Source organism: Schistocerca serialis, chromosome 5, assembly GCF_023864345.2.
Source record: "Schistocerca serialis cubense isolate TAMUIC-IGC-003099 chromosome 5, iqSchSeri2.2, whole genome shotgun sequence".
Taxonomy (NCBI): Eukaryota; Metazoa; Arthropoda; class Insecta; order Orthoptera; family Acrididae; genus Schistocerca; species Schistocerca serialis.
In genome coordinates this window covers 128,404,062-128,428,350 of record NC_064642.1, presented here as the reverse complement: position 1 = coordinate 128,428,350, position 24,289 = coordinate 128,404,062, and the positions used below count along the sequence as shown (strand labels likewise).

Sequence of the window (24,289 nt, the reverse complement as noted above, 5' to 3'; positions counted from 1 at the left end):
GCTTCACTTTTTTGTGTGTGTGTGTTTAGGTAACTTTCGCAGCGTAACTTGAAAATGGCCATAAGGCCGAAATTGCAATCGTAATAATAAATATTTCATACAGTCAACGGCGACTATGATGTCTTTTAAGAAATATTATATGACGTGAATGCTAACCATGAGAAGTTAATCATATATCTATGCAATTGGAGGATATATCGATATTTAATCAACAGCCCTAGTTAAGACGAGTGTTGGAAGTGGCTCTAGCTGAGCTGCCGGTATTTAGTAGAGACGCGCCTGTTGGCGGGCGCGGCGTCGAGCAGCGCCTGCAGGGAGAGCGGGCAGTAGTCGAGCACGAGGAAGGCCTTGTCGGGGTGCAGCTGGGCCAGCACCTCGTGCAGGCGCAGCACGTGCGGGTGGCGCAGCGCCCCCAGCAGGCACGTCTCGCGCCGCACGCTCTGCTCGCCGAACGGGATGCGCCGCAGGCAGCTGCGCACCACACACCACACGTCACGCCTCACTCGTGCGTGTACGACGTCTAGTTCACTTACCGCCACTACCAGCTACTACAGCCCATGTTCCGCGAAGCACAGACATGTGACAAGACTGGAGCCGGGTAGGTGGTATCGATATATCGAAATACCGATATACCTTCACTGTACAGTCGACATATATCGCAGTTATCTATACTATCGACATGTGAATTAGCCGTCATTAAATACTGAGTACCGAAAGCGACATTTTTTATTGCCTGTCTTTTCTTGACTCATAGGCGCTATAACTCTCGTCGTGAGTTTTCTTGCCCATTCTTTGCAGTCTAATAGTAAATGCCTTGCAATGGACTTAATTTACTTGCATATTCATTACTACAAATGAGCACCAGATTTGAACATGACTGCATATTAACGAAAATTTGTTACTTTCGTGTGTCATTTCTACTATTGCAAATGATAGTTACGAGGTGCAATACAAACACGCTTGGTGACAGCACTGTATGAGAATGGTGGAAATTACTATTCGCTGGTCCCAACTACGTGGCAGAATATGCGCTCTCCTTACCCCCCGGAGTGTCTAGATCAAGAAAAGGTATGCGCACTGTAAAACAAAAAACAAAAAAAAAAGGTTCAAATGGCTCTGAGCACTATGGGACTTAACATCTGTGGTCATCAGTCCCCTAGAACTTAGAGCTACTTAAACCTAACTAACCTAAGGACATCACACACATTCATGCCCGAGGCAGGATTCGAACCTGCGACCGTAGCAGTCGCGCGGTTCCTGACTTTTTTTTTTTTTTTTTTTTTTGGTAGGGTTTAAGGGCGCTCAACTGCTGAGGTCATTAGCGCCCAGTCACTGGTGTTAGAGCACAAGTAACCTGCTAAAACTCAAGGGGATGGGGGGACATCAAAAGGACCTGACAAAGATGCAGATGAAATAAGTAAAAGGTTAAATGTCTTTGGTCAAGCCAGTTAAAGTTATAAAACGCAGAAGACGAGCAGCTGCTCGAGCGTCATCAGCTAAAACATCCGGTAAGGTAGATGGCAGGGACAGGACAACACGAAATTGACTAAAACGGGGACACGACAATAAAACATGGCGCACCGTTAATGCCTGACCACAAGGGCACTGCGGGGCTGGGTCACCAGAGAGCAGGTAGCGGTGGCTAAACCGGCAATGCCCAATCCGCAACCTGGTCAGAAGGACCTCCTCGCGCCGAGATGGTCGGGAGGAAGTTGTCCAAGCAGTTGGGAGTGGTTTTACTGCCCGGAGCTTGTTTCCTTGGAGGGATGACCAAGCATCCCACCACAAGGACACAAGCCTCTTACATACATCCCCACAAACGTCAGATGACGGGACACAATGGGAGGCTGGCCGAGGCTGGAGGACTGCAGCCTTGGCTGCAGCATCCGCAGCCTCATTCCCAGGCACTCCTACATGTCCGGGGACCCACAGAAAGCTGACAGAACCGCCATTATCAGCGAAACAATGGAGGGACTGCTGTATTCGTTGAATCAAGGGATGGACCGGATAGGGAGCCCCAAGGCTCTGAAGAGCACTGAGTGAGTCAGTGCAGAGGACATACGATGAATGGCGGTGGCGGCGGGCATACTGAATGGCCTGATGGAGAGCAAAAAGCTCGGCCGTAAAGCTGGAACATTGGTCAAGGAGCCGGTATTTAAAGGTGGCGGTCCCGACGACAAAGGCACAGCCGACACCATCGTCAGTTTTGGAGCCATCGGTGTAAATAAAGGTGTGACCAGCAAGTCGAGCACGAAGTTCGACAAACCGTGAGCAATACACTGCAGCCGGAGTACCCTCCTTCGGGAGTGAGCTGAGGTCGAGATAAATACGAACCGGAGCCTGGAGCCAAGGTGGTGTCGGGCTCTCACCCTCTCTGAAGGTGGTAGGGAGGGCAAAATCCAATTGTCGAAGCAGGCGACGGAAGCGGACTCCGGGGGGCAGCAGGGCAGACACATATAACCCGTACTGACGGTCGAGAGAATCAGCGAAGAAGGACTTGTAAGAGGGGTGTTCGGGCATAGACAACAGCCGGCAGGCATACCGACACAGCAGTATGTCGCGCCGGTAGGTCAACGGTAACTCGGCAGCTTCAGCGTAAAGACTCTCGACAGGACTAGTGTAGAAGGCTCCGGTCGCAAGACGTATCCCCCGATGGTGGATGGAGTTGAGCCGGCGTAAGAGGGATGGCCGAGCGGACGAGTAGACGAAGCTCCCATAATCCAGCTTCGATCGGACTATGGACCGATACAAGCGAAGCAGGACAGTGCGATCCGCTCCCCAAGATGAACCGCTAAGAACTCTGAGGACATTAAGGGAACGTGTACAACGGGCCGCCAAATAAGAGACATGTGGAGACCAACACAGTTTCCGGTCCAACGTGAGCCCTAGAAACTGAGTTGTGTCCACGAATGGGAGAACAACGGGACCGAGATGTAAGGATGGCGGAAGGAACGCTTTATATCGCCAAAAGTTGATACAAACCGTCTTCTCTTCAGAGAACCGGAAGCCATTTGCCACGCTCCATGAGTAGAGGCTGTCTAGACAACGCTGGAGGCAGCGCTCCAGGAGGCATGTTCTCTGGGCACTGCAGTAGATCGCGAAGTCATCGACAAAGAGAGAGCCTGAGACATTAGGTGGAATGCAATCCATAATTGGATTGATCGCGATGGCAAAAAGGGCTACGCTCAAGACGGAGCCCTGAGGCACTCCGTTCTCCTGGAGGAAGACGTCGGACAATACGGAACCCACACGTACCCTAAACTTTCGATCCGTTAAAAAGGAATCAATAAAAAGGGGCAGACGACCGCGTAGGCCCCACTTGTGCATAGTGCGGAGGATACCTCCTCTCCAACAGGTATCATAAGCCTTCTCCAAGTCGAAGAACACGGCGACCGTTTGGCGCCTTCGCAAAAAGTTGTTCATGATGAATGTCGACAAGGTCACAAGGTGGTCAACAGCGGAGCGACGGCGACGAAAGCCGCATTGGACATTAGTAAGTAGTCGTCGAGATTCAAGAATCCAAACTAACCGAGCATTAACCATGCGCTCCATCACCTTACAGACACAGCTTGTAAGAGAAATGGGGCGGTAACTAGAAGGAAGGTGTCTATCCTTCCCGGGTTTGGGTATAGGAACAACAACGGCGTCACGCCAACGCATGGGGACCTGACCTTCGGTCCAGACGCGATTGTAGGTACGAAGAAGGAAGCTTTTGCCCGCCGGAGAAAGGTGGGCCAGCATCTGAACGTGAATGGCATCTGGCCCCGGAGCAGAGGACCGGGACAGTGCAAGCGCACGTTCGAGTTCCCGCATAGTAAAGGGGGCATTGTAAGTCTCCAGATTCAGCGAGTGGAAGGAAGGTCGCCGAGCCTCGTCTGCCTCTTTTCTGGGAAGGAAGGCAGGATGGTAATGGGCGGAGCTTGAAACCTCCGCGAAAAAGCGGCCAAAGGCGTTGGAGACAGCCACAGGATCAACAAGGACCTCATTGCCTGAGGTCAGGCCAGGTACTGAGGAGTGGGCCTTAATGCCCGACAGCCGGCGCAGGCTACCCCAAACAACGGAAGAGGGAGTAAAACTGGTAAAGGAGCTCGTGAAAGAGGCCCAGCAAGCTTTTTTGCTGTCTTTGATGACTCTACGGCATTGCGCTCGGAGTCGTTTGTATTCAATACAATTCGCCAACGTAGGATGGCGGCGAAAGGTGCGTAAAGCACGCCGTCGAGCACGGATAGCGTCCCTACAAGCCTCGTTCCACCAGGGGACGGAAACGCGACGTGAAGAAGAAGTAGTACGAGGTATGGAACGTTCGGCAGCATTGATAATAACAGCCGTGAGGTATTCGACCTGACTGTCACAACTGGAAAAATCGCGGTCCGGAAAGGTCGCCAGGGAGGAGTAAAGTCCCCAGTCAGCTTTCAGTATGTTCCAGCGCGAAGGACGTGGGGATGGGGTGTGGTGCAGGAGACGAACGACACAGGGGAAGTGGTCGCTCGAATAGGTGTCAGAAAGGACATACCACTCGAACCGACGGGCAAGAGTGGTAGAACAGATCGAGAGGTCCAAGTGGGAGTAGGTATGAGTAGAGTCCGAGAGGAAAGTCGGGGCGCCGGTATTGAGGCAGACAAGATTGAGATGGTTGAAGACATCCGCCAAGAGTGAGCCTCTTTGACAGGATGCAGGAGAGCCCCAAAGGGGATGATGGGCATTGAAGTCGCCAAACAATAAGAACTGCGGGGGAAGCTGATCGATCAGGTGCATCATGTCAGCCCGACTAACAGCAGATGACGGTGGAGTATAGACAGTACAAACGGAAAAAGTAAAAGCAGAAAGAGTAATGCGGATAGCTATTGCTTGGAGTGGGGTGGTCAATGGGATGGGATGGTAATATACATCGTCCCGAACGAGCAACAGGACCCCACCATGAGCTGGGATACCGTCCACAGGGGCGAGGTCATACCGCTCCGAGGTATAGTGGGAAAAGGCAATACGGTCAGTCGGGCGCAACTTGGTTTCCTGGAGACCAAGGACGAGCGGACAGTGCAGGCGGAGGAGCAGTTGTAATTCCTCCCGATTAGATCGAATACCCCTTATGTTCCAATGAAACAACGCCATTGCTAGTCAAAAAGTTGGGGGAACGAGACGGGGAAGAGCTGGTCACCTCGATGGCCGCGGAGGGCCAGGTTGCGAGGCAACAACGCTACAACTGACGGCAGGCGGATCCGGTTCCATCGACTCGTCGCCAGCTGCGGCCGCTGTCCCTGATGGCGTAGGAGGGGCCGCTTCATTTGCCGACAAAAGGCCGGCGGAACGCCTGGCAGCAGAGCGTCCCGGCGAAACTGAGGACGGCCGGGAGCAGCGACTCACGGATGAAGCGTCAGATGAAACGCGCCGGGGTGGAGAGGGGGATAGAGATTTCTTCTTGGAGGCCTTCTTGGAAGGCCGAGGAGGCACAGGGATGGTGGGCTGGACCCGAAGAAGGTCCTCACGCGCGGGGTCCGTTTTGGAACGCCGGACCTCGGAAGCTGGGGTCCGGAACGTTTCCCCGATGGACGCCTGAGAAGAGGATCGCTTCTCAGGTGGCGTGGGGGGAGGAGGAGGAGGAAGGGTGGCCCCTGGGGCAGGGGGGGTGGGGGCCGCGGGGGAGGAGGATTTGGAAGGGAGGGATTTGGGAGGCGGAGGCAGAGCCCCCTGACGGGCAGAGGAGGCGGAGGGGGGACAGGATAGAGGTGAGGATACAGCGGAAGGAGTGGACACAACTGAGGCAAACGAAGTGGCCAGTGACACGGGATGAAGGCGGTCATACTTCTTCCTGGCCTCAGAATAAGAGAGCCGATCCAAAGTTTTGAGTTCCTGTATCTTTTTCTCCTTCTGATAGGCGGGGCAGTCCGGGGACCTAGGCGAGTGGACGCCAGGACAATTAGGGCACCGAGGTGGTGGGGTGCAAGTATGTTCCTCACGAAGAGGACGTCCACAGTCGCCACAAAGGGGCTCAGCCTCACACCGGGACGACATGTGCCCAAAGCGCAAACACCTAAAACAGCGCATAGGAGGCGGGACGTAAGGTCGCACGTCGCACCGGTAGCACATCACCTTTACCTTCTCCGGGAGAACGTCCCCCTCGAAGGCGAGGATAAAGGCCCCGGTGTCGATGCGACGGTCCTTGGGGCCGCGCTGGACTCGCCGGACGAAATGCACGCCGCGGCGCTCCAGGTTGGCCCTGAGCTCCTCATCAGATTGTAGCAGGAGGTCACGATGAAAAATGACCCCCTGCGTCCTATTGAGTGCCAGATGTGGGACAATGGAGACTGGGATGTCCCCTAGGCGGTCGCACGCCTGGAGTGCCGCCGATTGTGTGGCAGAGGTGGTCTTGATAAGAACGGACCCCGATCTCATCTTGCTGAGAGCCTCGATTTCCCCGAAGACGTCCTCAATGTGTTGAACAAAGAACATGGGCTTGGAGGTGGCGAACGTCCCCCCATCTGTTCGAGAACAGACCAAATAGCGGGGGAAGTACTTCGCCCCAAGCCGGCGGGCCTGTCCCTCCTCCCATGGAGTGGCCAAGGGGGAAAGGGCAGGAGAACCAGAACTAGAAACGGTACCTTTTCTTTTGGAAGACTCGGCCGCAGAGCGACCTGATACGTGTTGACGTTTCATGTGCGAAACGTCCGCCCCGATACCACCCACTCCGACCAGGGGCTCTCCCCACGGGCGCCACCCAGCCGCAGCAAGGGCCACCTGGCAGGATGACCATTGCCGGGAGTCCTGATGCCCCAAGGAGACGGGCATCTACTCCTTGGCCAACGTGGGGAGGGTGCAGCTCAGGTATCGGCAGTACGATCCCTGTGTTGTCAGGGGGCTACAACCTAGAGGGTACATGACGACCCCACCACAACGGGCTGGCTACCGTGCTGGATTTCTGGTGCCATGGAAAGTCCATCATGATCGCTAGTGCAGATGGAGAGGCACTATGGGCGTAACGTGGACAACCCATCAGGCGTTTAGGCCCAATTTGAGGAATAATGGGTATGGTGACAACGCCGGTGCAATGCTGAGTGCCAAGGTCTGAGTGCACTTAGGACCAGTGGTACACCATGTAAGGTGTCCTTCCCCAAAAGGCTCGTACTTCTGTAGAATTTTGAAAAATGGAGGTCAAACCCCAAGGGGGACCATCACATTAAGGCCAAAACATTTGAGACTCCTTTTAGTCGCCTCTTACGACAGGCAGGAGTACCGCGGGCCTATTCTAATCCCCGGACTGAGCGCCTAGAACCGCTAGACCACTGCGGCCGGCACTGTAAAACAAACGTAGATTCGACACAAAAGTCACACAAATTACTGTACTTGCATTTAATGGAAAATGGACTGAAATGTTTATAATAAGTACAAAACTCGCGCCCGGAACACGTATCAGAGGTGTTTCACTTTTGAGTCCGGATGGGCCAAAACTATCGATATTTCAATCATCACCATCATCATTTAAGACTGATTATGCCTTTCAGCGCTCAGTCTGGAGCATAGTCCCCCTTATAAAACTCCTCCATGATCCCCTATTCAGTGCTAACATTGGTGCCTGTTCTGAAGTTAAGCCTATTACTTCAAAATCATTCTTAAACGAATCCAGGTACCTTCTCCTTGGTCTACCTCGACTCCTCCTACAATCTACTGCTGAACCCATGAGTCTCTTGGGTAACCTTGCTTCTCCCATGCGTGTAACATGGCCCCACCATCAGGGTGGTCCACTGATCGTGACCGGGATAAATATCTCACGAAATAAGCGTCAAACGAAAAAACTACAAATAAAGAAACTTGTCTAGCTCCAAGGGGTCAACCATAGCGCTATCTGGTTTCCCCCTTCAAGCTAGACAAGTTTCGTTCTTTGTAGTTTTTTCGTTTGATGCTTATTTTGTGAGATATTTGGCCCGGTCACTATCACTGGACCACCCTGTATATAGATTCGAGAATTCGAATTAGGGAGTACGAGTGATCTACAAATACCAGCCTCGGATGACTGACAGCCTACAGCAGATACTATGTGAGTGAGCATTAAACTCTCTTGATCTTGTACACTGAGATGGACTTGTAATGTTTAACTATACGTATGCCTGGACTAGGATAATTGGTTTCAATTGTACACTGGTCTACATGTTCCTGTGTCTGTACGCCACTTGCATTGTGACGAGTACTTGAGCCCAAGGCTTCGATTAGAGCAATAGTGCGTGGCACTTGCGTGGATCGTGGTCTGTAGTACCACACATCACAGATTGACGCTATTCCTAACAAAGCTATAGGCTGAGGTGGCCAGTTCTTCTGCTAGTGCCTTGTGAGCCTCCTCTACGTTTTACTCTTACTGCAGTTATACGCTAGTGTCTGTGCTCTTCTGCACATTCACTGCAAACAAGTGAAGCAGCAATAAAAACCAGACCTGTAAGCCAAATTAGAGTGTCATTTCCATATTATCATCATATCTATCTCCTTAGCCTAACATACAAGTCTTTCTGTACTGTCTCCAACCACACAGACCTGAAAAATTTTTGCTTGACACAATCACTGTTTCAGAACTGCACGCAGCCGCCCGTGTACCGTGCGGGATGAGATTTCTGAGAGCAGTAGCTGGCTACACTCTACTTGGTGCGGAGAAAAATAAAGATATCATTTAATAATTAAATGTATTCAGTTTGAATGAAGAAATAATGAAGTACAGGAACAAACAAAGGGGCATATTACAATAATGCAAGAACCGAGAACACCAAAGTCACTGCTAAAGTGCACGTTCTAGTCACATTAATGCGACCACCACCTATGTTGGACGTCATTGTGCAATAACCACTAACAGACGGCAAGTGGCAACACTAGCAATGGAGGGTATATAAAGCGTCTCGCGGAGGACGTGGAGAGCGGTGCAGTCGTGCGGAAATGGAGAGATTTGTCTGAATTCCAAACGGGCATGGTGATAGGCTTTCGGACTAAGGGTGGGAGCGTTTCCGAAACCGCTAAGTTTGTAAACTTTTCATGTGCCGCCGTGGTCAAAGTATACCGCGCATGGCAAAATGGTGCAATCAGAAGTTGGTCCTGAGGCAACTGCAGTGCACGACGGGCCACAGATGCCAGGGGTGAAAATCGGTTGCAGAGATGTCGACGGGCTAATAAACGTGCAACTGTTGTGCAGCTGACCCCCAAATGAACCAAGGCGTTACCAGCAGTGCCTCCCATCAACAATGACCGTTTAGCGAACGGAATTTGCATGCCAAAACCGCAACCGGACATCAACTGAGTGGCGACAGGCGGCCTCTTCAGATGAATCACGTTTTACGCCCCATCGGACGCAGGGCCGTTGGCGTGTACGGGCGTACAACAATCCAGGCCAGATGAAGGAGCTTTAAGATCTGGGGAATGTTTTCGTGGACTTCCATGGTGGACTCGTCATTCTGGGAGACACAGTGGATCAATACAAGAATGCATCTATCCTTGGGGACCATGTCCACCCCTACACGTAATTTCTCGTCGACAGGATGGCATCTACCAGTAGGACAATTGTATAAGTCACGCAACTCGCAGTGTACGTGCGTGTTTTGCAGAGCAACGCGGTCGGTTTACCGTACAACCCTGGCCACGAAACTAATCGGATTTAAACCCAACTGACAATCTGTGAGACGACTTAGATCGGATTGTTCGCGCCATGGAAACTCAATCGAGAAATCCAGCACAGCTGTCCACGGACTACAATTGAGAATCTGTGCGACGACCTCGATCGGGTTGTTCGCGCCATGGAAACTCAATCGAGAAACCCAGCACAGCTGTCCATGGACTACAATTGAGAATCTGTAAGACGACTTCGATCGGGTTGTTCGCACCATGGAAACTCAGTCGAGAAACCCAGCACAGCTGTCCACGGACTACAATTGAGAATCTGTGAGATGACTTAGATCGGGTTGTTTGCGCCGTGGATACTCAATCGAGAAATCCAGCACAGCTGTCCACAGACTACAATTGAGAATCTGTGAGACGACTTAGATCGGGTTGTTCGCGCCGTGGATACTCAATTGAGAAATCCAGCACAGCTGTCCACGGACTACAATTGAGAATTAAGAGAGGACTTCGATCGGGTTGCTCGCGTTAAGGAAACTCAGTCGAGAAATCCAGCACAGCTGTCCATGGACTACAGTTGAGAATCTGTAAGACGACTTCGATGGGGTTGTTCGCGCCATGGAAACTCAATCGAGAAATCCAGCACAGCTGTCCATGGACTACAATTGAGAATCTGTAAGACGACTTTGATGGGGTTGCTCGCGCCATGGAAACGCAATCGACAAATCCAGCACAGCTGTCCACAGACTACAAATGAGAATCTGTGAGACGACTTCGATCGAGTTGTTCGCGGAATGGAAACTCAGTCGAGAAACCCAGCACAGCTATCCACGGACTACAATTGAGAATCTGTGAGACGACTTAGATCGGGGTGTTCGCGCCATGGAAACTCAGTCGAGAAACCCAGCACAGCTATCCACGGACTACAATTGAGAATCTGTGAGACGACTTAGATCGGGTTGTTCGCGCCATGGAAACTCAGTCGATAAACCCAGCACAGCTGTCCATGGACTACAATTAAAAATCTGCGAGACGACTTCGATCGGGTTGTTCGCGCCATGGAAACTCAATCGAGAAACCCAGCACAGCTGTCCACAGACTACAATTGAGAATCTGTGAGACGACTTAGATCGGGTTGTTCGCGCTGTGGATACTCAATCGAGAAATCCAGCACAGCTGTCCACGGACTACAATTGAGAATCTGTGAGACGACTTAGATCGGTTTGTGCGCGCCATGGAAACTCAATCGAGAAATCCAGCACAGCTGTGCATGGACTATAATTGAGAATCTGTGAGACGACTACAATCGGCTTGTTCGCGCCATGGAAACTCAATTGAGGAATCCAGCACAGCTGTCCACGGACTAGAGATGGTTCCACATTCCTGTCAGTATCCTCGAGAACCTCACTGACTCTCTTCCTTTAAGTCTCGCAGTGATACGCGCTGCAAAAGCTGGTTGTTCAGACTATTGACAGATGGTCACATTAACGTCACTGGACTGTGTGTGCGTGTGAAATGTGTGTGAAATCTCATGGGACTTAGCAGCTAAGGTCATCAGTCCCTAGGCTTACACACTACTTAACCTAAATTATCCTAAGGACAAACACACACACCCATGCCCGAGAGAGGACTCGAACCTCCGCCGGGGCCAGCCGCGCAGTCCATGACTGCAGCGCCCTAGACCGCTCAGCTAATCCCGCGCGGCTGGACTGTGTAGAAACCAAAGTAAGGAAGAAGGGAGAATGCGGTCCGGGGAAATAATGAATAGTGCAAAATACTTGAGAGCGGAATATAGCAGATAAGTTTTGATCTTTGATGTTGTTGATGACAGTGCTGGTGGTGATGGAGGTGCTGTTGTTGGTGGTGCTGTTGTTGGTTGTGGTGGTAGTGATCTATCCACGAATATCGCACTCATGTGGACACGGTCATTGTATTTCCTATATGTGATGTGAACTTTGAATGAGATAATACGCTTTGGCACAAGACGAAAAGTGACCAGAAGTGGCTGGAAGGGTTCAGCGCAATGGTATCAGGGTAGCTGCGTGTGCGAACCGTCGACTACGCAACCCTGAGTCGACTGGGCATGCTGACCTCCTGCGGACGATCTTGACAGCGCGGCGCGCAAGCGTGCCGGTGTGCACGGCGTCCTTGACCTTGCTGTAGCCGCCGCAGCCCAGGATGTCGCCCAGCACGTAGCTGCCCACCGCCTGCGGCGGCCGGCGCCGCTCGCGCTCCATCAGCGGCCGCTGCTCCTCCGGCCACAGCAGCAGCCCCGTCGGACGCCGCCACCCGTCCTCGCTGCGCACCACCGTCTCGTCACAAAACACACCACGGCTCAAACTATTGCACCACGACACAGCACTTCACCTCACGTGTTGGGCGTTATCCATCACGATGTGGTTTGTTGGTGAACTTCCGTTCCTTGAAGAGTCAACAAATCTTCTGCTACCAATTACATACCAGGTGTACCGGTATGAAATGAGCTTTAAGATACAAATGTGTCGATAGGGAACATTTGTTGTGAACGAGTCTTAATTTTTTTATTTGGTTGTTATGACATCTGTCAAAGATATTTAGTATACATCAAGTCATGGAACAAACAACATCATATGTCTTCATCGTGTTAACAATGTCGAATTTTGTACCAGAAAGTGATGATTTGCGGAAAGCATTAATTTTTTGTTTTCATTTGAAAAAAAGTGCTGCAGAGCCGCATCGAATGCTTGTCGAGGCATATGGTGATCATGCTCTATCAGAAGCAACATGCAAAAGATGGTTTCAACGGTTCAGATATAATGATTCTGATGTAAGAAATGAAGAACGTGGAAGACCACCAAAAAAGTTCGAAGACGCCGAATTGCAAGCAATATTGGATGAAGATGATACTTTGAGTCAGAAGCAAATGGCAGTAATGCTAAATGTTGCACAACAAACAATTTCTGGCGGTTTGAAAGCTATGGGAAAGATCCAAAAGTGTGGAAAATGGGTGCCACATGAATTGAATGAAAGACAGATGGAAAACCGAAAAACTATTTGTCAAATTTTGCTTCAAAGACATGAAAGAAAAGCAATTTTGCATCGAATTGTTACTGGCGATAAAACATGGATTTATTTTAAGAAACCTAAACGGGAAAAACCACGGGTTAATCCGGGACAACCATCAACATCGACTGCAAAACCAGACCGATTCGGCAAGAAGACAATGCTCTGTGTTTGGTGGGATCAGAAAGGTGTGGTGTATCATGAGCTTCTAAAACCCGGGGAAACTGTGAATACTAATCGCTACAGACAACAAATGATCAATTTGAACTATGCATTGATCGAAAAAAGACCTGAATGGGCCAGAAGACATGGCAAAGTAATTTTTTTACACGACAATGCACCTGCAAAACTGGTTCAGGATACAATCAAAACACTTGGCTGGGAGATGCTACCGCACCCACCGTATTCACCAGATTTGTCCCCTCCCGACTACCATTTGTTTTCATCAATGGGACACGCATTGGCAGAGGAACACTTCGATTCCTACGAGGAAGTCGAAAATTGGGTGTCCGATTGGTTTGCTTCAAAAGACGAACATTTCTACTGGCGTGGTGTCCACAAATTGACAGAAAGGTGGTCAAAATGTATAGAAAGCAATGGTCAGTACTTTGAATAAAATGTTTTTACTTTTCAATTCAAAATTAGTGTTTCATTTTCACAAAAAAACGCTCATTTCATACCTGTACACCTGGTACATGGAGCATTATTTATAGTGAGCTTCCGGTGTTCAGCCGAGTTGTTTCCATTTTCTGCATAGTATGTCGATGACCGGCCCATCCGTCTTCTTCGGGTGCTGCCAAGTTTTACTGTTACGAGCATTCTTTGCCTGAACTCCAACCAGACTGTGAGCTATTGTTGGTCTCACGCCGAGTTCGATTTCCATCGTCCACTGCGCCTTTTGATGCTCTTTTTGTTTTACAGAGCACGCACTGATAACTCCGTGAAATTCCCTCAGTGTTTTCCAACTCTGACCGCTTTGATGGTCGGCGAGTTTATAATACATTGAGTGGCGAACCCCAATAGTTATTTAATTGAAATCTCCAGCCTCTGACATCTTGGATAGTATCCTTAATTATGTTATCCCAGAAACACGGCGTTTGCATCACGACACTGTTCTTGTCGTATTACATTTCATTATTATACGAGTATTGAAGGCAGTACTAGGCGGCAGCTGATTTGCTTGGGTGTTTTAGTTGCATGTGTCGTTGATGTTCCTTGCATGCATCCTCGACAGGCTGCCCAACGTAAGACATGCCACATTCGCATGGACTCCGATGCACACCAGGCTTTCGGACACCTGGGTCGTCGTTAACACTACAAAGAATACATTTTATTCTAGTTGAATAGAGCGAAAAATACTGAACGCTGTGTTTCCGCAGGAGCATCAAAGAGCGTAGTGGACGTCGGCAATCCAACTCGGCTTTGAATAACGGAGTGAGACCAGCACAGTCTGTTTGGAGTACAGGCAACGAGTAGACATACCCTAACAGCAAAACCCGCGCCACCTGAAGAAAACGATCAAGTCTGTCGTTGAAATATACTCAGAAAATGGAAAAAACAACTCGGCTGAACACCCGGAGCTTACTATTAATCAACCACGCCGAAAAAACCTCAAATGGTTCAAATGGCTCTGAGCACTATGGGACTTAACATCTGAGGTCATCAGTCACCTAGAACTTAGAACTACATACACCTAACTAACCTAAGGACATCACACACATCCATGCCCGAGGCAGGATTCGAACCTGCAACCGAAGCGGTCGCGCGGCTCCGGACTGAAGCGCCTAGAACCGCTCGGCCACAGCGGCCGGCGAGAAAATCTCAAGAGAGCACGATATGTCACACTTATCATCGGAAGCTGTCAGGCATGTACGACATCAGAAGCAAGTTTGTGACATAATTGCTGAACTCTCTTCTGTACGGAATGTCCTAGTTAGTACAAAATGTATTAGAGACTTATCCATTGTCTTTGGATACCACCCATGACCTAACTTAAGAACAAATCTATACTACTAAATAGCAACGCGGTTCTTGCTGTTCAAGACAGTTGCAGGTTGTCTATATACTGACTTCCAGAGGCAACAAAAATTTGATTTTCAATATTTCATATAATTAGTGACCGGATTTAAAAATTTAAAATGCTGTTATTATCTACTCATTAAGAACTATAATCTTAAGCAAAAGGCTTAACACATTAAGACAAGTATTACAGATACGCACTGTGTATAGTATATCTTGAAGCAGCGTAACTCACAAGGAGCAAATTATCCAGATTATATTCATCCAGTATTTGACAATGAGACCACTAAGCGGCTTCCGACAAACTTCAAACAGAAATTTCAAATCTTTCCTAAACTTTTTCTGGCTTACATGCTGAACGTAAAAGTAAGCACAATTTTGAAGCTGTTTTATACACGGGAGTTCCATTCTTTAAAGAATCGGGGGTTTACCGCTACAGTACTACTTCAGCAATTAACGTGTTACAATCCACTTTATGCTCAAAATTCAAATGGTTCAAATGGCTCTGAGCACTATGCGACTTAACTTCTGAGGTCATCAGTCGCCTAGAACTTAGAACTAATTAAACCTAACTAACCTAAGGACATCACACACATCCATGCCCGAGGCAGGATTCGAACCTGCGACCGTAGCGGTCACGCGGTTTCAGACTGAAGCGCCTTTAACCGCACGGCCACACCGGCCGGCTCACTTTATGCTTCCCCTAGTCTTCCTTCCTAGTGCTGATGCTGAGATTATGTATCAGGAGACAAAGCAGCTGAGGCCGTCAGACTCCTATTCTTCCCCGAGGATACAAATAGTGTCCCAATCTGTCTGCTCACAGAGGAAATTCTGTGTCCATGTATGAGAAAGTGTTCTAAATGAGGTGGAACATGTGAACCAGTACGGTACACACCAAACAGGGTGTGGGGAAACTGTCCAAAAACCACATCCAGGTTGACCGACAAACCATTCCCTTGTCGTTAATCCGCCGGGCGGATTCCGTCCCGGGCCGGCAAATCTCCCTGTGCTGGGAGTGGTCGCGTTAACACACGCGGCTACCCGGGCGGGTAGTCGGTAGTCGTCCTTGCATTTATATGTAATACTGCAATGAGTTACGAATTCTTTCAAATATTCACGATTCATCTAGTAATCTTTATTGCTTGCTACTCCACTATTCTGTGTACTGTACACTTCGCTTTTGAGATCCTCCCTGCAGCAATGTTTCGCGTAAGATGTCTTCCATTAGCAGCAAAATGTGCCGGTACCCCATCACGCAAGTACCACATTCACCAACCACGGGCCATGGGTAAAATTTGAGCCCAATTAGATCACACATTATAGAAAAGTTTACATTCCAAATACATATGCATTAACTAGGTCAAATTTCATAATGCAGTCAGTTTCGGTTCGTTACCACGGAATTGTAACTACCTCGCGTATCGTTCGCTTCATGACACGTGTTTACTCGAACGTTTTGGCTTCCACTATAGTATACTTTCGCATTCTATAAAGGAAGCAAAATCCTTTCTTTCCAATAGCACTTACAAAATAATGAATCATTGGATAATACTGTTTGGTTATAAGCCGTCACAGAGCGCTTCCACTTTAAACACTCCATATTAAGCCGTTATATTCGCGTCAATGTTGAATAAAGTAACCCAACAAGTGTCTTTCGAGTTTTGGATGCATAGGAACGATATAGGCATCAGATAACGTTTAAGATACTGGGGAGAAACTAGTTATGATAATAAAATAGTCTTTTTTTGAAAGAAACTGGCGTTGCTTGTGGGCTATTGCAACAAAATTCAACTAGGAAACTGACTTACTTTCCATAAAGTAGCACGATAGGAAAGGTTTCAAACTGACTTTACTTGTACAGCTTTTCATTGCGTTAAAATTATTGCTAGAAAAAGTATTTTAGAAATTATGGGCTTATTATCGGAAAGGTATAAGTTAGAATTTCTGTTGGTTATTCTGGAGTATAATTAATGTTTTTCTATCCCAGCGAGCGCCTTGTCTGTAAAATCATCATTGTTGTTGTTGTTGCAGTAGTCTTAAGTCTGAAGGCTGGTGTGATGCGGATCTCCAAGCTAGTCTATTCTTCATCTCTGCTTAACTACTGGGACCTACATCTATTTGAAACTGTTTACTGTATTCAAGGCTTGCTCTCCCTCTGCAACCGCCCGTCTCCATTATCGTACTGACTATTTCTTGACGATTCTGGATGTGTCCTGTCACTTTTAGTCAAGCTGTGCCATAACGTTCTTTCCACCCATGTTAATTCAGCGCCACATTTCAGAAGTTTCGGTTCTCTTCTTGTCCGAATTGTTTATTGTCCACTTTCAATTTATTAACTATGGAATGTAAAAGCCAAGGTCTGGAGTCCAAATACCGCTTTGGGAACCTTGTATATTCTCTCAAAGTGTGATTTCTGTCAAATCTGCAGACGTTACCAACAGTTTACAGCGCTAGAGAAGATGACATGAAAGAACGCGTAGCATATTGTCTTTACTTACGCAGATTTTAAGCCTTATGTTGAATTATAGGTCAAATGGAAAGTCACTTCTTCGCTCACTTTACGCCGTCTCAGACATGTCTCTCACAAAGAAGCCTGATCGGCGTTGGGTGCGCCAAGCTGAAATACTACGCTCTCAACGATTAAAAGCGAATTTATATGTGTAAGATACTGACAACACTATGTGGCACGGTCAAGTGTAGTTAGTTAGTTAGTTAGGTAAATACTCCACAGATCTAATTCACGATAAACATTATGATGCGGAGCATGTCAAGTAAATAAACTAAAGTAAATAAAAAATAAATAATATTTATATGTCTGCATGAGGGTCCTTTACAGTTTTTAATGACTATCTCTATTCAAGAATTCATTTATGTACATAAAGAGTTGCCGAGGAGGAAGCTCTTAACTATCTTTGAAAACATTTCTGCTATCTGTCAGGCATTTTGTTTCCATGGATAAATTGTCAAAGAGTTTTACCGCTGCATAATTCACCCTTTACTGTGGTACAGTTACAATCATTAGAAGATAATGCACATCATTTTTCCTTCTAGTATTGTACTTATCTCCGTTACTTCCAACTGATATCCTATTTAAATTGAAAATAATTAACGGATAACAATATTGTTTCCTTTATATTCAGAGACCGTTCAATGAAATAAATTTCGGTATGCAGTATTTGAGGCTCTTGGAGTAATAATAATAACAGTAACATCAACTACGACAACAAAGACTCTTAACGTTGTCTTTTCCTCACTTTTAGATTCTTGTGTATGTTGAAAATTAAGTTTATTACAAAGGAAGTATGTGAATACCACAATACGCTTAATCAGACACCAGTTTGCTTCTAATACATTTAGCAAACGTTTTATGTCGGATATCTTTCGACAAACTATGGGCATGTAACATTCACTTACAACTCTATTTTATTTATTTTCTAACAGGTAAAACAAACAGTCCAGGGAGTAGTGAAACTATAAAAACTGCATCCTGGAATTCCGAAATCTTTGTAGTTGCCGCAATTTTCTTAATTTATGTGCATTCAGCACTAAGCTACGCGGAAATCTTAATATGCAACTGCGTCTTTTTTCTCCTACCTGTCCTCGCTGCTGAAGGATAAAGAACTGAGTTCTTCCTCTATAAGCGTCTCCATAGGATCCTCCTCTGCCATCCCGCTTCTACTCTTGGCCATGATTCACTCTCCTCTACTTTCACTCTTACCGGATGTAGCGCCAATTCTAAACACAGCCGATCTGATTCAAATGCTTCCGGTTAGCGTAACTGGGAGGAACATATGACAAACGTCCGCAGATGTATCTGACGATGCAGTTCACAGAGTCTAATGCTTATTGCAGCTGCAATATCTATGGAGTGATCAATCAGATCCGCAGAGTAGAACTTTTGTTTTCAACGTACATCGCCTCCAAGGAGGCAAAAATAAGGGGAGATGCCGCCACAGACTTACGCTGTACGTTGTTTTGAAGCTGACTCTGCCATGTTAAATGCCCCAAAACCATGACTGAATTGCGTTCGTAATTTTGTCGCGTGTAACAGTTTTTTAAATAGTCAGTATTACAGTGTTTAGGCTAATTACAGTATCAGGAAGGATATATCAATGGCTCTGAGCACCATGGGACTTAACATCTATGGTCGTCAGTCCCCTAGAACTTAGAACTACTTAAACCTAACTAACCTAAGGACAGCACACAACACCCAGCCATCACGAGGCAGAGAAAATCCCTGACCCCGCCGGGAATCGAACCCGCGAACCCGGGCGTGGGAAGCGAGGACGCTACCGCACGACCACGAGATGCGGGCAAGGATATATCAGACTTTGTCTTGTGTTAATTGCGTATTTGATTCAGCAATACGGCTCATTTGCCCTCGTAAATGTAACTTTCTTTTTGTTTATACATTTCAAATAACCGAGAAGTATGTCATATGAAAAAGATGCTTTCGTAATCCATTTAAATCCTCTTTTACTGTATTTTCGTCGCTTGCTGATGAAGTTAGGTCTCCGAAAACAATGCATGTTTGCTTATTGTAGTACTGATTCGTACTCGTACATTTTCAACTTTCAAATCACGTGCACATGATTAACGTTCACGTTTTGCAAATAAACTTACCTACGTTTTCTTTGTTAGCCCGTAAATGGGTGTAATGAGGAAAGAAGCAAGCAAGGCACGCTTTCAGGACTTCTTGTTGTCAACAAAGTGTCCGTCTGCTTAACTGAGTGGTAACGCGCTTGCCTCCCATGCAGTGGGCCCGGATTCGATTCCCGACCGCGTTGGAAGTCTCCGCCCGTGGACTGGGTGTTGTGCTGTCCTCATCATCATTTCATCCTCATCAACGGCACGCAAGTCGCCCAATGTGGCATCGACTGAAATAGGACTTACTTGCACTTGGCGACCGAACTGCCCCGAATGGGTCCTCCCGGCCAACAATGCCATACGATCATTTCATTTCATTTTTTGTCAACAAAGTGAAAGCTTCTTGAAATGTCGAAGGAACAGAACGGCATGGAGGTATACCTCGAAGCATAACTGAGTGCTTGTTTCGTTAAGCTGTCAGTGCGTCAGTGTAACAGTAGTTAACAAATTTTCTGACTTTGAAATCTTACCCACAAAGTGTCATTCAGTTTGTGGCATTAGACCAAACAAACTTAAAGCAGCAAGCGTATATTATCTAAAGTGGATCAACATTTACAGTCACTGAGAGGCCACAAATCATATTACAGAATTCATGATAGCAAAGGGCTATATTTAGCAGAAGAACTGAATCTTCGAAAGTTACACCGCTTATATTCAGAGAACAATCCTCCAAACCCTATGTCATACGAACAATATCGACTGACTTTTGTGACTAACTACAACATAAGTTTTAGGTACCCCAGAACTGACAAATGTTCAGTGTGTGATAAATTTAGAGCTGAATATTTTAAACTTGATTTACAGATAAAAAACGAGAAAGATGCAATTCAGAAACTAACTCTGAATAAGGAAAAAAAAAACATCTAACGACTTGAACTACGTAATTGGAAAGCAGACAAGGTTTACGAGATAAAACGTTCCGAACGTTTGAAGACCAGAAAATCCGTGATTAGGAAAGCAATCTGTCCGAATTACCAGAATCTTCTGCTTCCTAATGTTGCAACCAATGAAGCATATTACCGCAGGCATCTATCATTTCATTCATTCCATATTCAGTAGCTGCTAACTTTTGGGGAATCTGTATTTCATACATATAACGAAGCACTTTACAACAAAGGACCTGAAGTGTGTTCAGTGTTGGGGTATTTCTGTTCTGAAATTATGCGTAATCCTTGTGCGTAAACTCAGTGTATTCTGTGATTACTGTTCTGGACAAAATAAAAACAGCTGAGGTTAATGTTTTGAGGCAAGTACGACGGCGGACAACGGCTTCAAGGTTTTGGCGCCATGACGACTCCCCTCATTTTTACTTTCATGATCGCCTCCCAGGTCAAGTGACTTTTCGGTACTTCCTTACTTAAAGAAACTGTTTCTCCCGTACAGTCGCTCGGGTACGCAGTCATCTAATATTTTGTAAAAGACACCATGGACGCTTTTGACTGAAAATTCTTTATTTGAACAACCCACTAATGCAATTTCGGCTGTATGGCCATTATCAATGGAAACAATGGTACTCTGGCACGTGTCAAAACCTAAAAATCAACCGACATATATGCATCTCGTCAACACATTCGCGTGTTGTCTCTTTAACTGTGAGACTGCGTCCACATTAGGCGTTAGCAAAAATGGCGTAAATCCGACACACTTTTATCACATATAATAAGAGAGAATGAAGAAGAATCTGCACGTGTTCGCATCCTGAAAACATTTTTCATCTGGAATATATTACCGATTTATTACACGATAATATTATAATGACGTTAAGTAGTAGAATATTCTGAAAGTAATAACAGTTCTTTTTTTGCTGCCTATTGTTAAGTAAAAACCTTAGAAACGAAAAGCCTCGGCTGTGTAAGATATTATCTATCAGTCTTTTGGAAACTTTCTTTGGAACACCAAAGTTATACACCCTTAGAGAGAGAGAGAGAGAGAGAGAGAGAGAGAGAGAGAGAGAGAGAGAGAGAGAGAGAGAGAGAGAGAGAGGGGGGGGGGGGGGGGAGTGAGCTAAAAACTTACCCGATCGTAAACTCACTGCAGCAACAGATGTGGCTTCATATAAGGAGCCCACGCTGTTGCCAAGAGATCGTTTTTTCTTTTCAGTCAGCAGAGGTTATCGCGAGTGCCAAACCGTGTATGGGCAGTAAAAGAAATTACTGAATTTGCTATTACGGGCAGCATGAGTAATCCACCAATGCGTCGAGTGCGACTAGAGACACTTTCCGATTAATTACTATCTTAGAAACAGTAGGCGTCAACAACGTTATCAGACAAGCGTTTCAATAGATTCTTGAAAATGATACGAGAATAGAGGGATCGAATATTCAGTACATTTCAATTACCTGATATCAACGGCTTAGTTAATAACTGTTTTCACCTAGAATTCTTAAAAAGGAAGACAATTTGTACAGCGCTATAAACGTTACTGGTTCTCACAAACAGGCTACTTGAAAAAAATATCACTGTTCCCCTGGAAATCCTTAAAGATCAGTGAATACTTATCACACCTTCAGTGGCTGTTTCTGCCTCACGTTGATCGTTAGATTTTAATATTGAATTAGCAACTATGATGTTACCTCACGAACAATATTTTTTATTTCCTTTTTGAGTAAGTGAAGCAATAAACACAAAAGAACTCATTTTATTTCAGAATTTTTTAGTATTAATGAATCCTTGGACTGTATTTGAAGATTTTGCTTATTTTCCATTTCGGTGCTACAATGCACCACCTTCACGCCCCTCTATGATAAACAGGATATTCATGAGGGTAATTAGGTAACCGCCATAATATCCTTCGAGGGGGGTAAGATCAAATCTGTGGCTGCAATGACGAAATCCTAAACACTTCTTCATTGTATCAAACTATTTCCCACTTTATGGGGCAATGCAGTATCACAGTATAACGAATTGACATCTGTGTCTTTCATTTAATAAGTAACGAACTAGCAGGTTAACAACGGATTTTAAACTGTTTTGTCCATCTATGCTCCTGGTATGAATTTTCTGAATTTATTAAAGCTTTCGTCAACATAAACGTTGGTTTAAAGATCAGAGTGCTTCAATAGCCACGGTATTATTGTATGTAGTCTGGTTTTGACTTCTTCATACATTTTAAGTGTCGTATCCGACCAGCTGTCCAGGGACTTACACTTAAATGTGAACTCCAAAGTACTGTGCAACGTGGAATCAAATCACTGCCATAGGCAAAAAAAAGGCGATAAGTGACAGAAAAAAATCGTAGGTGCGAGCTAGGCGTGAACCCAGAATGTTTGGTTTTAGAGTCACACACTTACCTACTTATCCACCGAGCCACACATGAAACGTCTAAACACTGAAAACTGAGACAGAAATTCCAAAGACCGATGCCGTATCAGCAGAGCAAGTTGGGTACAGCGATTTGAGATTAATGTTGACAGCAATCAAAGAAAATCAAAATTGTGTCAGTCATTTCGATATATGACGACAGATGTTGATAATAAGCGACAGAAAGGCATTACAGAGTATTTCACAAATAAATATCCATTTACTACATTTTTTCGATATAAAGTGAAAAGCAATAACATTGACTGCAAGAGCAAGAAAAATGTGGGAAACGAGATCGAGTAGTCAAAAGTGATATCAGAATGCAACAGCTCAAGATACTGATTAAGTACAGCGAGACCTTAGCGATGTAGACGGGTAGTGACTCAAACTTAACATATCAATAAGACTGAATTGCGTCGACGCGAAGAAATCGATGTTGCTCGTTTTGCTGGTGTATCTACGCGGTCAGACCAAAGTGTCTACAAGGAATGGTATACCGCTAGCAACAACGCACGAGTATAAGAACAGAGGTCGTAAAAAGAAACTAACCTAAAGTCGTGCCTCGTCAATGGCAATCGGCTTAAAAACCAGCAGGAATTGCTGCCATCAATGAATACAGCCCCTTCCGGACGAGTTTCCCAGCGAACACCATCTGAGACTTATCGGACAGCAGTAGAGCAATCTCTAGTGCGTTTTCATGACACCTTGGATGTAGATGACCATCAAACTGAGCAGCCTGGAACCCAAACATCGTATGCAGTTAAGAAATGTTAACCTCTCATGTGGCAATTAATATGAGCTTCTTTCAATGGTTCATTCATTATTTCTCTTCTGCTTGTTTTTAATGTTTTCACGAAGTTTCATTGTTCTACAATCGCTCGTTTTTCGTGGGGGTCCTCTCAAGTGGCGAAAGTTTAATTATAACCACCCTGTAAATAGTCTTTTAATTCTCATTTTAAGTTTACATCCCTGGTGGAATCTTGTTTCTAACGTTCAATTCACTCACCAAACGATGGAGGCTTTGACAAGTCGCTGTCTTAGTTGCTGGCGAATCCTCCAGGTTGTATCGACGTGGTTCCTGAATGTTTTCTGTTCCTGGCGGAAGAGGTTCTTTGATATTTTGAGTGTGTCTTTTGTACTAAGACTTTGGGGTAGACGTCAGCCGTGGCGGCGCTGCCTCCACGTGGTTCCCCGTGGACACCCAACAGAGTGGCTAAAGGCGCTCTTCAATTGGAAGGTCCATTACCCCATAAAAGGGGCTAGTTTTTCCAAGCTCGTGTGCTTCATGGAGTTGGGTAGTGGATACATGGGGTGGACTTGAAGGGAGGACGAGCGAAAGCTCGGGGATCCCTGATGATGTTCCATTTCTGGCAAGGGGAAACCCAAACCACAGCTGCCATGTACAACAGTGTACCAAGACTTGGGTCCACTCACTCATTACTGTGAGGATGTTTATTTTAGCTCTAGCACACCCTGCAATGCTTCGCAACTGCTAAAAATGTATAGAAATTGGATATACATCCCAATCTCCTGTTCCCGGTGTCTCTGGCCTTCACTCCTTTCCTTTCTCCCTATCCATCTCCTCCCCCCCCCCCCTCACTTTCCATCTTCTCCTTCTCCCTGTGTATCTGCATTTCCTTCCCTCAACCTCCTCTCTCTGCCCGACACTTCTTCCCCCTCTCTCTGACCTTGACCCTTG

At 46.4% G+C, this 24,289-nt stretch overlaps 1 protein-coding gene across 1 annotated transcript in view; it reads right to left on the bottom strand.

Moving 5' to 3' along the window:
• The window catches only part of LOC126481792 (uncharacterized), a 327,057-nt gene extending 308,746 nt beyond the window's left edge, over nt 1-18,311 (bottom strand). The window contains exons 1-3 of the mRNA XM_050105747.1: nt 18,238-18,311; nt 11,674-11,922; nt 280-471 (exon numbers count right to left, since the gene is read on the bottom strand). Of these exons, the coding sequence (XP_049961704.1) occupies nt 280-471; nt 11,674-11,922; nt 18,238-18,311 (515 nt within the window). The remainder of the gene's footprint in view (nt 1-279; nt 472-11,673; nt 11,923-18,237) is intronic.
• Between the last annotated feature and the right edge of the window lie 5,978 nt (nt 18,312-24,289).